At 41.6% G+C, this 16,135-nt stretch overlaps 2 protein-coding genes across 3 annotated transcripts in view; one reads left to right on the top strand and one right to left on the bottom strand.

The window, feature by feature from the left end:
* cdkl5 (cyclin dependent kinase like 5) overlaps positions 1–6,430 on the top strand; it is a 41,868-nt gene extending 35,438 nt beyond the window's left edge. Inside the window, 4 exon segments of the mRNA XM_079496156.1 lie at positions 359–467; positions 980–1,144; positions 2,475–2,729; positions 2,980–6,430. Coding sequence (XP_079352282.1) covers positions 359–467; positions 980–1,144; positions 2,475–2,729; positions 2,980–3,393 — 943 coding nt within the window. The 3' untranslated portion in view covers positions 3,394–6,430.
* Positions 6,431–6,879: 449 nt separating this feature from the next.
* Positions 6,880–15,064, bottom strand: rs1a (retinoschisin 1a). Of its 2 annotated transcripts, none has more exons than XM_079497910.1 (6): positions 14,990–15,064; positions 13,915–13,967; positions 13,345–13,471; positions 9,246–9,387; positions 8,358–8,553; positions 6,880–7,806 (listed from the first exon to the last, which is right to left on the bottom strand). In XM_079497910.1, exons 1-6 carry the CDS (start codon positions 15,039–15,041, stop codon positions 7,651–7,653), a joined length of 726 nt encoding a protein of 241 aa, XP_079354036.1. In that variant the 5' UTR covers positions 15,042–15,064; the 3' UTR covers positions 6,880–7,650. The 2 variants fall into 2 exon arrangements, with proteins under 2 accessions (XP_079354036.1, XP_079354037.1); XM_079497911.1 differs by having other exon boundaries at positions 13,942–13,967; positions 14,990–15,062.
* Between the last annotated feature and the right edge of the window lie 1,071 nt (positions 15,065–16,135).

The following is a 16,135-nucleotide window of genomic DNA, read 5'->3' as shown; positions in this document are numbered from 1 at the left end:
ACTTAAGCGTTATTTTATACTTCATCGCACAATGTTGTCGTGCAAAAATAGCGGATTAAACTTTTTTCGCCCTGTAATGACATGCCCCAAATAGGGATAGATGATTAATTGATCATTCTATTCGATTCTCGATTACTTTTCAGGATTCAAATTCAAAAGTAGTAAAAGTAGCAGATGTACAAGCTCAAAAACGTGTTGCTTCACCCCGCGTTTTGAGGTTGTAGATCTGCTACTTTTAGTAGCAGTGTGATCGAGTAGCATAGGGCGTTCATTTGCGTCAGAACTACACAACAAGTTAAAATATGGAGATAAGAGGTTTGTGTCCAACAACGATATGCTGTGCTCATTGGATGTGCAGGAGCGCGGCGGAGGCCATGGTCATGAGTCCTCCAGAACCCCCCAAGGAGAAGGAGAAACAGGGCTTCTTCAGAGGCATCAAGAAGAAGAAGAAGAAGAAGACTCAGATGGTAAGAAATTTCATTTTAAATGCTGTCTATTATTCAAATAATGTGGAAAAAACTGTTTGTTATTCTCATAAACAATGCATATTGGTGTTTGAATGAATAAATCTGCCCCACCCCCAACATTCAGTTGAGCAGTTGTGTGATGTCAGGAGTAGAAGAATTTCAACATGGTAAACTCAACTCACCTAAACTACATAAATACAAGGATACTTACATCTATACAGTAGAGATGCTTCCAGAGCATCTAGTTTTGAATGTGAGACATTTGCAATGTTCCTTTATTGGCCAATATTGTACTTAAACTTGAAGTACTGGCAATACACTGTGTACCGGCTACCTGTAGGGTCACCTTTTCAAAACTTCTCAATTTAAGTCATTTTCATATAATTATATGCACAATAAACTGATGTTTAGATATAGACTAGCATGTAAATATGAGAAGTTCTCCCATATCTGTCGCCCCTACCTTTAAAACTTGTGTTGAGAGTGTTGGCTATGCATCTTGTGTTCTACAGACAGACATGGAGGATGGAAGGAGTCCGGGCATCAGGAAAAGCCTTTTCCCTCTCTTTAGCTCTAAGAATAGCTTAAAGCACAACTCTGCTGTCAAAGTCCTACCTGTAGTGGCCTCGCCCATGGTACAACAGCACCAGCCTACCACACCCTACCCTGCCTCTCCAGTAATCTAACCTGCACCCTGCCGCTGCATGTTATACCTATACCTACATGCATACAAAAACACACTCACCATAGTTACCTGGGTTGAAATCCTCTCAAGCGGTTTGGAATCGACTTATGTATGTGCTTTCATGGCACGGCCCAGGATGAAACCATCTGAACTGAAAGGATTTCAATGAATGCATCTAACACGGTCCGAAGCAGCACGTTCACGTTGTATGTGCATCCATATGGTCTTGCTACGCTGTATGTCCAATGCAATCACATTGCATTCATACTGCACTGTAAGACACAATGTATGCTCTGTGTGAGGCAAATACTTCCTTTCATGTGTTTATACTCATCGTCATTACCAAATCACTCGTTTTCTTTTTTATTTTATTCAAAACTTTGACACAAATACAATACAATACAATACAATATATGCGTGTGACATCATCATCATACCCGGAAATTATGCGGGAACGTCTACTGAGTGGCAAAAAAACTACTTTCTGTCCTTGACTGATCTGATTACATTCAACGACGTTAAACTCACTTTGCCACTCGATTTGTCACTTTATACATGCGTATACCCTATACAATACAATGCTTTGATATAAATCACACACACATCGAAACATGAAAGAATGTACTGTACATAAACGCATACGCATACCTGTAGAAACTTCATTTATGTGAGTAAGCAGACTACGCACACTCACATACCTACAAATGTAGCTGTTTTATGTTTATTTCCTGCATGTGTGTAAATGTGTGAAAAGCGAAAACATTTAGGGAATTTGTTGTCATGGATTTATGACAGAAGATTTGGTGTGATATCATCACTAATGGCCATTCCCAGCTTGTTTGTGCAGTTCTGCCAGAGGAGTGCATGGCGAACCTCACCCGGACCTAAGATGTGCCTGTTCTGACACTGCCTGTTGGTGTTTGTATTGTAATAATGTTTGTAATGTATAATAATCAGTGCTTCTCAAACTGTTTCATGTCCAGGACCCCCCAAATTCATGTATTTAAAATGTTTTAATAATATTTTCATTACATTTTTTTTCCAATATTTTCTTTCCAGGATTTGTTTTGAAAATGGCAAAAATCTACAAGCTCACAATAGTGTGTGGGTAACAATTACCCCTCTGAATGGGTAATGTTTGGGTGTGTGGGTAATAATAAAAATGTGTGGGTTAAAGTGGCTAAACTGATTTTGATCAGTTGATGACTTTGAGAACCACTGTTCGAGAGACACCACATAGAAAATCAAGGTCAGATATGAATAATCTATCAATACCTCACATTGGCTAACAACATCCTGCTCATTCTTTGTGTGGATGGCAGATTCCTAGCAATGGGCAAGACCACATGTCCCTGCAAAGGGCGTCCAAATCCTCCTCCCATCACAGCAGCCGTCGGAAAAACCGTGAACGGTCCCGAGACAGAGACCGAGAACAGAGCCGGGACCGAGACCGGGACCGAGAGAGGGAGCGGGAGAGAGAGAGGGAACGGGAGAGAGAGAGGGAGAGAGACAGGGGGAGGGAGAGAGAGAGAATCAGTGACTGGCCACCGGAGAAGCCAGTCGACTCACACTCTCAGGTGTGTGTGTGTGTGCGACTGTCCGTGCGTATTCTACAAAACTTGTATTTGTACAGTCTTAAATTTACTAATTTTTAGTGTTGCTTGCCAATATATATATATATATATATATATATATATATATATATATATATATTTATTTACAGTATTCCTTCGGAGCACCATCATGTGATGCAGTAGCTATATTAGGACTAGTTGTACCTCTTTTCTGTGTATCGCCATTTGATGTGTATATCTCTCTCTCTGCCAGAGTCAGCCTCTGAAGTCTCTTCGCCGACTGCTCCATCTCTCCCCGTCTTCGTCCAGCCAACCCCAGCCTCCCCCGCCTCCTCCCCCAGATTTGCGCTTCCAGCCCCCCGTCCCGAACGCCCCACCGCCCTCCTCCTCAAAAGGGGGGTATTCCGACGGAAGGGGGCATGCCGAAGGTAGGGGGCACAGCGGGGTGAACAACTCTGCCCAGGTCAAGAGTCGTAAGGCCAGCTACCCCCCGCTCCCAGGACAGATCGAGTCCAGCTGGCATGTGTCTGCCTTACAGCGGGTGGAGGGTGGGCAGTACACCCCCGAACAGCTGGGCATCAAACCAGGACAGAACGGACCGACCTTCACCCGCGCCTCCCGTTCCCGGATGCCAAACCTCAATGACCTGAAGGAGACTGCGCTGTAAAACACTGAACCACACCACCTCTAATCCGCCCCAGCCCCCAATCCCTGGAGACATCTTTTAGATTAGTGGTTCTCACACTTGTTTCAGTTTGATATGTTTTTTTTTTTTAATCTCTGGGAACCCAATATACACTGTAACATCCTCAGTGTTTATTCAACTCTGAGAGCTTACAAAATGAACACTCAGAGTTACAGAACGGCAAGGGTCCAATTGTACCCCCTGTGGTCCCCGGACCAGACGCTGAGAAACAGTGTTTTCGATGCAGACGTAATACACAGCGGACGGTACATGTTTACAGTAGAGACTTATAGGGACATGTACTAGCTGTGAACGTGATATGTCCAGAAATGTACTGTAGGTTTCTGTTGCCGCTGACGTCTCTGAAATCATTTACGGGCAAGACACTGACCAGTATCTTTTAACGATCAGCAAGGGCACAGACAATAAGAGATCGAGGCATTTCCAGTGTGATGTAATTCATACGTTACTGTGCTTAGTACATTAGGGCTGTGTCTGGTGTCCTTATTCTCCTCCGTCCTTGCTCCTCTATCCTCACTCCTACAAGGTTATGTAAAGGAGGAAAAGGACTGTCGTGCAACTGTCCATCTACGCGTGTGAATATACGTGTGACTCAAATTCTGATTACGCGCGTGTGGATTACTGGTTTTACAGGTTCAGTTTGTGTGCTCAAATCAAATCTACCTGCTCTGGAATTTGGCAGCGTATCTACCTTCATAATTATCATCTCTATCGCGTGGAAAGTCGTCCAAAACTGTTACTCTTGGACCGTTGTGGACTATCAAAAGGAGCAGATCTACTACTTTTGATGCTTTTGTGTGACCCTGTAGTATGATCAAATAGGGCGCTAATTTACAACAACAAGAAAACACACAGAATATGGAGATAAGACGTTTCTGGCTGCCCGACAGCAATGATACTGTATGTATACCAGTGGTTTTCAACCCTTTTCATATCAAGGTCCATTATTTATTCGCCATTTGAGCCACAGACTTCTATTTGATGAGATTCAGCCTCACTCGTTGGAGATTTTGTCCCCAATACCATGCTGTATTGATGTTGTACCATAGGAGAGATAACAGGCACATGTTGATCAAAATAACAATTATTCTACATTTCTCTAATTGTGTAGACTTCTTGTAAATTAAGTGATGCAGATGTTTAACAATAATTTAACTCTTGAGAGTGTAAAATGAAACCAAATGGATCCATACAGGTCCATTTGATTTCATTTTACACTCCCAAGGTAGGTAAAGCTCTAATAAGGGTCCATTTGGTTACCAACTCTCCATCATTTAGCTGGGGACCACCTGGAACCCCCTCAAGGACCACTGGTGGTCCCCGGACCACTGGTTGAAAACCACACTGCTGTATACTGTACTGTTCCTCCTTTACATAACCTTGTAGGAGTGAGGATAGAGGAACCATCAGACGGAGCACAATAAGGACCTGAGATAAGGTGACTACTCCTGCTTCCAGGAAACAGCCCTCCATCTGCACAGGCAGACACTGGCCGTCTGGCCTCTTGGCTGCCATGTCTGGCTCACGGGACGCCGGCACATGTCACGAGTGGCCAATAATGACTCGTTTTTTTTCAAGTACTGATATTTGATAATAACAAAAATAATTTATATCGATATTATTTATTAAATATGTATTTGTTTTAAATTCAAGGATATAAGCTATAAATGACACAGTATGTAGGATATATGGGAATATAAAAAAGGTATAATAGAATTATTGTGTAATTGCAAGAGCTTTAGTTTCGACACAAAAAGAAATGTATAGATATTTAGGTGTTGCTAAATCAGTGTGTCACAAGGATTATCTGACTGAGTTGTCTCTTGTTCATCGCAATTTAATGTTCCTATAACAGCTTACGGTTACATATGGTCTTTTTTTGGTTTTTGTTTTATTACGACATGAGACCTATTGAAAAGCATTATTTCCACAAACCTGAAACTATTTGTTAATTGCTCATCTGTCATCTGTCAGTCCTTATCCACCAAGATACATAGCCCATCTGATAATCATTCTGTTATACACAACATAGATTGCTCATCCATATGTCTCCAGAATAACACATGTCAATGTCAGGGTTTTGTGCCAAAGGATTGTTTGTGTAGAGGGCTTCATAGTAGTACAACATAGTAGAGGTTAATCTGATTAAATGATCTAATTGTTTATATACATAATACAGACAAAAGACAGTATATATATATATATTATATATATAGATGAGTTTGAAAGCAATAATGCCGACACTAATTATGGTTTATGGATGATACCATTAGCCAATCAATGGTTAACTGAATTGTTACTAAATGGTGGCTAGAGTTTTGACTGGTGTGGATAAGAAAGAAAATTGTGTACATACATAACGGTAATTGAGATATGGCTGTGCAATACCTTTTCGTTTTGATTTGTTCTTGAACACGACCTATTGGTCAGCTAAAAAACTACGAGATCTGCATTTCATTATTTGGACATAAAAGTGTTATTGAGATCACTTTCCCACTGACCTGAAGCCTTACAGTGGATCAGTGGTTCTCATACCTTTTAATTTCAAGGACCCCATAATTCGTTCCATTTGTACACTCAGAGTAACATACCTGTAAAAAGGGTCCATTTGGAACCCCCTCATGGAACCCTGAGGGTCCCACATGGACCCCACTTTGAGTGTGTCTGACCCAGTGCTACAGATGGAGAAGTAGGTTTCACTGCAAAATTCTGAGTGGTAATTTAAACCTAAAATTGAAAAATTGAAATTTACCGGATGTCAATTTCAGAGATAAATTAATATTTCAGAATGTACTGCGTTGGACAGTAGTGTGCCACACGCAGTGAATGAAATGGAGATGTTTGGTCTGCATTCAAAGACATGAATGTGTTTCCTCAAGCTTCATTTGTTTTGTGTCTTAGTTTTTCACTCAGATGTTCCCCAGGCCACTTCTGACAGAGTGTAAATAGTGTATCAGAAGAACTGACCATTCTACCTTAAAATTACAGAGTATAATAATAAAAGCCAACTGTACATTTTTGAATTGCTCCCATGGTCATTTCACCTCTAGTAGAATGTCCAATCTGCTAGAGCTAGTTACTTGGTGGGTGGGTGCGCCGGCGTAGGGTCCATTGGGCCGTGGCCCAGTCAGTTTAAAGCTGGCCCAGTCTAACTTCGAAGAGAAGAGAGGGGCGAAAAAACAAGAAAAACAACAAAAGATAGCCTACTTTGGCAGCCCTCGTTCATGCACATTTCTGTTTAGTATATCAAACCACAGCATGCAAGCCGCCTTTGTTTTAAATGGTCCCCCAAACTGTTCACACTTCACACCTATTGGCCGGGGATGCGCTACCCCCCCCCCCCCACGCTAATTTGCCCAGTCAATCATTTGATCCACGCTACGCGCCTGGGTGGGTGAGTGAGTGAGTGAGTGAGTGAGAGAGAGAGAGGGAGAGAGAGAGAGAGACTGGTTGCTTGGTTAGTTTGTTCAGATTGCATAAAATCTACAAATCATACAAAATGTTGGTTAAACAATTGAGGATAAAACACAATACATTCCAGGACTTATTTCTATTGTCCTCACCAATGGATACGGTGAGTAAAAACACATGACAGTGTTACAGTCTGGCTTTATTTACACTCCAAACTAGGGCTGGGTGATATGACATGACTTTTGGGTCGATTACAGTTAATGAACGTCGACAATTATAAAAAGAAAATGCAGCTCACGATGTGATGTTCCGCATTGTGAGCTTGTAGATTGATTGTACAATGAAGTATAATACAGGCTTACGTTTAGACTAATCAATTTAGTCGATTAGATTTCAATGTCGTGAATTAATTGTTGATATACAAGAAATAGAAAATAGCAAAACTTGATTAACCTACACGAGCAAGATTAATTCAGTTATTGGTTCTAAATATGGGTTTCAATAATTCATCCCTATTCTGGGGGGGAACATTCGCCTAAATAGCACATCTACAAGCTCACCGCTGTCACCTTGTAGATCTTCTATTTTCGGCACATTTTATGCAGATGGGGGGGGGGGGGTGCACCAATAAGTGAAACTCAGGTCCATTTTACGAAGTGTAGATGGTCTAAGTACTCAATTGCCAAGCCCTACTTAAAACACAATCTTCTGGCTCAGGGCTTGCAATGAAGGCTCAGGTGTAGGTTTGGGATGGACAGGGCCGGCAGGGGGATAGGTTCAGGTGTAGGTTTGGGATGGACAGAGCATTCAGGTGGAGCATTTGCTCATGCAGAGTAGGAGCTCCATGCGCAGGGCGATGCGTGTGTGCCACCCCAGTGGAAGGATGCGGATGTAGCGCGCCACAATGGGCGGGCGCAAGAGGTTCTGCACAGACGAAGTGCGGTCTGAGTTGCCATAAAAGACCTGCATGGGCAGAGAAAAAGAGAACAGGGATAGGACGTCTTTTAGGTCAGTGGTTCGCAGACAGGGGACAGGTCGGGACTCATTTTTGGATAACTATACCTTTCTTCAAAATGAAAGGGGACACTACAGTATAAGACTTTCACCATTATTGCAATATATTTGTTACAGGGCTAAGGTTCCATTTGCCGCTGAACTTGGCTGAAGTATTGTCAGTGTGATAAAATCCCTGAGACTAAATCAGAATTTCTTTCAAGCCATTATTTCTGTATATAGAGTATACAGAAGTCTCTAAAAATCTATAGACTATGATAGCTAGAGGCAATTGATTGAAATACATACATCAACATCGACAGCATTCCTTTAACTAGGTTACTCTGCTATAAGACAAAACAGAAGTAAGGAAGCATAAACAATATATATATAAAGACATTACTAATCTACCCTTCTGAAAAATCAACACAAACAAACAAAACATACAGTATGTGACAAATGTCATACTGAAAATGTTTCTTGAGTGCGTGCGTTAGTTTTTCTCTCCCGTACACACTGACCCTGTTGTTTCCAGTCTGGTCCTTATAGTAGACCCAGTTGAGGCGTTCATCTGTGCGGTACTGAACACTGTACTTGGTGATCCATTCATCTGCATCACAGCGGCCCTGCGTCATGATACCTGACACAATCAGCACCTCCATCAGGTCGATCTGCACCCACTGGCTGTTGTCCTGGAACTTTGACAGCCATGCACACCTGGACACAAGCAACAACGGTTGACTTCAGACACTGGCTTAGCAAGCATTCACATTAAGTTAACCACCACATTAAATTGCAATGACAACATATGGTTCCTGAAAAGTGTGACTTTGACACCTGTTTCACAGTGCAATGGATGTGAATGAGGAACTATTCTGGATTTTGGATGATAAACTTATAAAGAATGCAGCAAGAGAGAAAGATATCTCACCAATATTTGGAGTTTGTATCATGGCAATGTAAACTAGCAACTCATGACCCAAACCTCTATGAACTTCCAGAAATGTCAAAAATCCTTTAGATAAAAAAGAAGTGCATCGCATCTGTTTGTTATTTGAAGTATATAAGGTGGTTAATACTTAAAATATATTTTAACAATAAATCAACATAAATAGTTTGGTCAAAAAGTTTAAATGTCAAGATCACAATCAAGATCAAAGTTACTATTGCATAAATTGGATTTCAGGATGAAAAGATGCAGGTGCAGGCAACAGTGTTTTTTTGTTTTGTTTTTGTTTGTTTTTTGGAAAGTAATATCCCCTTGGCCCTTGTAGGACAGATGCAAATATTTGATAGTTAGGAACCAAATGTTACAAACCCTTAAAGGTCTGTACTCTGAGAGTGTACAAATGGAAGGGGTCCATTTGATTACATTTATACACTTTCAGAGTTGTGGAGGTCATACTTACCCAAATCCCTGGCTGTTGAGTCTGGCTTTACTGGGGACCCAGGAGGAGAACCAGCCAGTGTATTGGTCCAGGTTGGAACAGGTCACCTGACTTGGACTCACAGAACCGGACTCAAAGCCTAGCGTTCTGTGGTACGGACACTCTGGAGGCAAATCAGAGAGGTAATTTAAATTAGGACAGAAAAATACTACAGTATATAATATAATTCTCTGTAATATCAAGTAGCAACTGTACATTACAAACAGTAATCTCCAAATTCTCTCTTTCCATTTTCCCCTTTCTTACTCCTGTATGCCTCCATACACACACTTACGCACGCACGCATGCATGCATGCATGCAGGCACACACACTTACGCACGCTCGCGCGCGCGCGCACGCACGCACGCACGCACTCACGCACGCACGCACGCACGCACGCACGCACGCACAAAGAAGCACCGTGCAGTGTGACCCATATCCAATCCTAAAAGCATGCAGTTTAATTCTCCAGTCAGAGATCAGTGGTGTCCATTATGGCATCAAGCAGACAGATGGTCAGGTTCTGTCACCACACAGCATTAGCCAACTGCTCTGCCAACCTGTCACCCAACCATTTACTCTCTCACTTCCCAGAGTGCACGTACAGTAAGCTGTCTGCTTCCCCAGCCAATAGTAAGAATAATAATAATAAACACAAAATTATATTTCCTTTTACCAATATAATTAAATAAGAATAAAGAAATCATATTAAATAACAAATATAAATAATAATGAAGAAATAATAAATGTACTTCTGAGTTACTTGAATGAGTCTGAGCAAAATGACCCACTTAAAAACAAATAGTGTCCAGAATGGTGTCAACGATTTGGTGTCTCAAACACCAACTTACATACTGTAAAAGTACATATACATAATGAATTAAAAAGCCAATCTAGCAAATTAGCAATGCCATACGTTGTAGCCGCGTCATTCGAAATGAGTGGCTAGTAGCCACTTTACAATTGTAGCCTAGTAGATCTAATACCATTTCTGAAATTATTTTGAAAAAATACTCTGTTTTACTTTTTTTTAATTTGAAATCATTATTTCTTTTTAGGAAAAATATATACATATTTACTCACGAGTCACAAGCAATGGGTCCGCAACCCAGAAATGGGTCCCGAACCACCGTTTGGAAACAGTGTAACTAGACCATCTGGAGCATGCATTGCCTGCTGCTCTTTTGTTTACTATATGTGCTTGCCTAGAGCTTATCTGATGCAAGGTCATATCCTGACTAATCTCAGCATTACAACGTGTTAAGCATCACACTCTGGTCCAGTCAGAAGCTAGAGCACGTGTGTGCATTAAATAAATAAATATACTGCACTTAAGTCTTGAAAGGCTATCGTTTGCCGTGTTAGTGTTAGGTGGTAAGATGAGTGCGCCGCGTGCATTTTCAGAGCATGTTTCAGATCAGTCAATCTATCGTGTTCTAGCTTGAGTCAACGTGCACACGAAAACAGCATTTTCTTTTCTTCTTTTTTTACATAATATTTTTTATATTAATGTTTATGTTAAGTGTTTGGCCAATTTGTTGAGGGCCCACTTGCAATATGCTCACGGGCATCCCACATGCTGAGAAAGCCAGCAGGACTATAGTAAGGTGTATTAGAGCTGGTAAGGTTGCACTGAGCCACACAGGGACTGTCACCTGCTCCATCACATCCTGTTTGCAGCTTTTTTTTGGTTGTGTTTGTGTGAGGGGGACGCTCCCTCTATTCTGAGCCCTGTAATCTCAGCATCATGTTCTAAGAATACGATTATCTGCCACGCTGCTAGATTGACAACGCACGCACGCACGCACGCCCGCACGCACGCACGCACGCACGCACGCACGCACGCACGCACGCACGCACGCACGCACGCACGCACGCACGCACGCACGCACGCACACACACACGCAGGCAGGCAGGCAGGCAGGCAGGCAGGCAGGCACTCACGCACGCACGCACGCACGCACGCACGCACGCACGCACGCACGCACGCATGCACGCACAAAGAATAAATTCTAAGAATGATTATCTGCCATTAGCCTGACCTAAACTGACACACACAATGAGAAAGGCTTGGAGCACACTACATGGAAAGGTGGATAGTCCGTCGTTACAAAAAACAAATACTAAGCCCTATCACCTGTAGATCAGATAATTAAGGGACCAATAAGTCACGCAGTGACTTTGGTCACTTATTGTTTTTGTGTTTATTTTTCTTCTTCTCCTTCTCCTTCTGCCAAAAATAGCTGTTCTGGCTGAACCGTGCAGTCGGTTTTCGCGAAACGCGGTAATCTGGTAGAGGGCCATGCCAAACGGTGACTATGCGAAGCCCATGACAATTGGCCAAATGGTGGCGCTATAGCGCTCAATTGAAAATGCTAACTTTGAACGTGCATAGCTCATGAACCGTTTGACCGTTGGCAATGACACTTTGATACACATATGTGTCTCCTCATGCCGAACAACTTTCGTGCTCTGACTTTTGACCTCTGACCTTTAGATCACCCGCCATTTTGAATTATATGAAAAACAGTTCAAATGTATCTGCTCCCAGGATCTTTGATAAAAATGCACGAAAACTTCTACACTTGAACTTTGGACCTATACGGACAAATAATCGGAGGACATTTTTATGAGCCAATGAAAATTGCTGTTTTGTGAAACTACTTCTTCTGCACCTAATACCTACATGAAGCGTTATTTGCTTATGCGACTTTACAGTATGGTAGAGGGTCATGCCAAATAGGCCTATAACCAGTCTTACTCCAATTGGTCAAAGGGGGGCGCTATGGCAATTATTTGAAAATGAAACCTTTAAACAGTCATAACTCATGCCTCGTTTGGCCAAAATGCATGGCACTTGTTTCCATATGTTCCTTGACTCATGGGGAACACATCTGTCACTTTGAAAAGTAAGCTCCGCCCTCAGTTTTCCCGCCATTTTGAGCAGTTTGAAGAATGCTAATACTTGATTTTATGCCTGGTTTTTTGAGCAATTTGCGTGAAACGTTCTACACACAATGTATGGACCATTATCTGAAATTCCAGTTGAAGATAACTTTGTACGTGAAAACATGAACAGCGAACACACTGTAGTAATGGATAGTGACATTGCAAAAACAAGGACATACATACTATACATACTACAACATTGATGTTACTGTTCCCAATGAAACATCTAACTGTGTCTGCATAGCTCAGTTGGTAGAGCTCTTGCCTTCAGACCACCTTCAAATCCGGGTACCGACAACTCAGCTCGTCAGTCTTATTTGTGCATACTGTATTGTTCTTATTGCGTATTGTCTTCTATCTTGGTCCCGCTTTATCGCTGCTTGCAGCTATATTAGTTTGTTTTTTAAATTAATTTTTTACATTTGCTACCAACCTTTAATTTGTTTTGTCAAAAACGGGATATTTACTAGCTACCCATAAAAATGGGTCTGTGATAGAAAAAGTGAGGCATTAGAGCTGATCATTGGAGCAGCACTACATTGGGCTTAGAGGAGACTCAAAGGAGCATGTAATGTCCTGTGGCGTCACATCTGTGGTCCAATTGCACACGCACGCATGCATGCATGCACGCATGCACGCACGCACGCACGCACGCACGCACGCACGCACGCACGCACTCACGCACGCACGCACTCACGCACGCACGCACGCATACACGCATACACACACATAAACCAGTAAGTCGCCTGAGGGCGAGAAGCGAGGTCGTGTGCACGCATCCGCCTGGGTGACAGCAGACTGCTGGACGAGCACTGGCGCTTTGGAATGGGGGGTCAGATCAACATATCCGCCTGGGTTACAGCAGACTGCTGGGCGAGCGCTGGTGCTTTGGCATGAGGGGTCAGATCTTAATTATCGGGCCTGTTGAGAACTCTAGTTTTCGCGGCTGCCGGGTGCGGCTGCACTAATAACTTTGGGGCAGGCCCGTCTAGAGTTTGAATGGACAGGTATCAGTCAAAAGGGAGACATCAAAGAGGAAGGATGGATGGGGAAGGATCAACATTTGGAATGTCAGAACAGTGACTGAGTAGACAGCTTGTCTAAAGAGAGCAGTGGAACCATGGTTGTTACCTGGCATGCAGTCTATGCCCCGCACCATGGAGGAGCCCGTTGCAGACGCCATGGACGGGAATTCAGTCGGCGATTGTCCTTCATCACAGTCACACTTGCAGCTCCTGCTAGTCCACACCTCAGTCAACTGAGACAAACACGCACGCGCAAACACACGCACGTGCACGCGCGCACACACACACACACACACACACACACACACAATATTTTGTACGTCTCTAGATGTTTTGATGAATTGAACAAGGTGGACCCTCTTGTAAACAAGTGTAATGCTTTATTGGGTCGTCCACTCACAGTTAACAGTCTTTGTATTGAGTTGTGCTTGAAATGTACTGTAATTCTGCAAACTGTTAATACATATTTCAATCAATCAATCAATCAATCAATCAATCACACACACACACACACACACACACACACACACACACACACACACACACACACACACACACACACACACACACACACAGCAGTACATAATACAAATGTTAGCTGTTTTAACATTTTTCCGAAACTTTCATTTAACACAAAACAGCACAAACGGCTTTAATAAGTCTTCTATTCACTAACATCTCCTGATGGTAGGTCTCCACCTACCTCTTGAGCCTGAATGCTGAACAGCACTGTACAAACAGAAGGACAGGCAGGACATCACAGAGAGAAGGAATACACTATTAGTGTACAGTAATGTCAAAGGAGACAAAAGGTATGTCTCAACCTGCCAATGCCTATCAGAATAAAATATTACATAGGATACGGTATTACTTTTTCACTGAAATGAAACTGTAGCTCCATACAGCACATACTGTAATACACGAGAACACATTTAATACATACATGAAAAACAGACATTTTGTCTGATCTTTATGTAATTTATAGGCCTATCGTCTGTCGGGTGGAAACCTCATTATGTTCAAAACTGATACTTTCAGGATTCTAATTAAAAAATATAAAAAATAGTAGATTGACAAGCTCAAAATGTGTCGCTTCGCGCAGTGTTTCAAGCTTATATTTGTAATGCAGAACTGCAATGTTTTATAATTTTGTGTGACGCTCGGCTGTAGTATGATCAAGTAAGGCGTTTTTTTTCCCAGAAAACACAAAAAATATAGAGATAATAGGTTTCTGACCGGCAGCAACGATATAATATCCAGATTCTAATTGTAAAAGTATATTACTCAATAAAACAGCATAAAGAAATTGGAAAAGACAGAATCCAACAGTAATGCTAGAGACCCAACAGTTAATTGAACTACTCTATATAATCACTTATAAACAATAATCGGTAATCGACTTTAATAAAATATATATATATATATTTTGGAGAAAATAATTCGAATTTAACTTTTTTTCTCTCACTTTCATTTTTTCCCTTTCAAAACAGTGAAAATAACTACACAAGCTCACATGTGTCAAATAGTGATGCGTTGTGAGCTTGTATATCTGCCATTTTCAACATTTTTGTAAAACAGAGATCAAGTGGTTAATCACACTAATAAAAAGTATTAAAAAAAGAATATATATAAAAAAAAGATTGGTCGATATATAAAAACTGTAAAACGGAGAAGAACGAATTCATTGAAAAGGTAATGGAGGAAATAATTGCTAAGAAGATAATGGCTATAGTTGCAGATTGGCTGCCTACCTTTAGCAGCCAGCAGTACAGCTAGAAGGATCCCTGGCATATGGAGAGGCATCTTTCACACAGCTTCACCCCACACTAGACTGTCTGTACACTGAGCAACCCAGCCAGCATTATATACACAGTGGATTACAGTAATCCACAGCACTGGGTGGGTTCCCAAACTGTGGGTCTGGGACCCATTTTAAGCCCATTTTATGGGTTGCGAGGAACTATCCCATTATTTTAACTTTTACGTTTACATTTTCTTTCTCCAAAAGATGAAAAAGAAATATTATACAGTATATCTTTTTTAAAGTGTGTGTGTGTGTGTGTGCGCGCGCGCGCGCGTGTGTGTGTGTGTGTGTATGTGTGTATACTGTATATGACATGACAAAATAAAACAAATAGTGAGTGAACTTGCAGTTTTGTTATTTTCTGTCTTTTTTTAAATGCGGCTTCATAACATTTGTTTGTAAGGCCAGGTCACAGGAAGACACCAAATTATTTATTTTGGGTCACAAATTGAAAATTGTGACCCACACCTTGATCCACAGGAATATAATAAAGCTCTCATCTTGTCCGCAGAGAACATAAGTTATGTGCAGAAGATGAATATATCCATTAATAACTGTAGGCCTACAGAAGTCACAAAACATGCAGGTAAAACGGTGACATTGGCCAGGTGGTCCAGCCTGCCATGAATGAAAGGAGTGGGTGGAGCAATATGAGTGTGTGTGTGTGTGTGTGTGTGTTTGCTTTGTACATTATCAAGGGCAATAAAGTGTAGACTTTCCAAATAAGGTTCATTAAATAAGAACATCAATATGTCTTAAGTCTAGTAAAACAGGTTGTGTTTGTTGCAACTGATATTGCAGCCCTTCTCAATTCTTACTGTCTGGTACCATGCCTGCTATGCCCCTCTGGAATGTGTTTTTCTCCTATGTCCAGCTTTTAGTGTGTGTGCACTAACTTTGTCCTACACAAACATTACATTCCCATTGACATTGAATGGGCAATTTTCCATCATAGTATAAACACAAACATTGCGTAACACAAACATTGATTACGAAGGCGAGGACGCAATTTGTGATTGGCCGTAATGAGATGATGTACAGTATGATGATGTACCATGATAAGAGTGCTGCTCACTTCACTCCTCACCAACAC

The sequence above is a fragment of the Electrona antarctica genome (genome assembly GCF_951216825.1).
Source record: "Electrona antarctica genome assembly, chromosome: 3".
NCBI lineage: Eukaryota > Metazoa > Chordata > Actinopteri > Myctophiformes > Myctophidae > Electrona > Electrona antarctica.
The sequence above is the reverse complement of the archived record's forward strand: the minus strand, read 5'-3'. Positions and strand labels throughout refer to the sequence as shown.

What these genes read in the sequence shown, in the direction of transcription:
- rs1a (XM_079497910.1), bottom strand. Translation starts at nt 15,041, where the DNA reads ATGCCTCTCCATATGCCAGGGATCCTTCTAGCTGTACTGCTGGCTGCT. An exon ending in GGGCATAGACTGCATGCCAG is followed by an intron (nt 9,388 to 13,344) that starts GTAACAACCATG and finishes ATTTGCCTCCAG; the next exon opens with AGTGTCCGTACCACAGAACG. An exon ending in ACCAGACTGGAAACAACAGG is followed by an intron (nt 7,807 to 8,357) that starts GTCAGTGTGTAC and finishes CTGCCCATGCAG; the next exon opens with GTCTTTTATGGCAACTCAGA.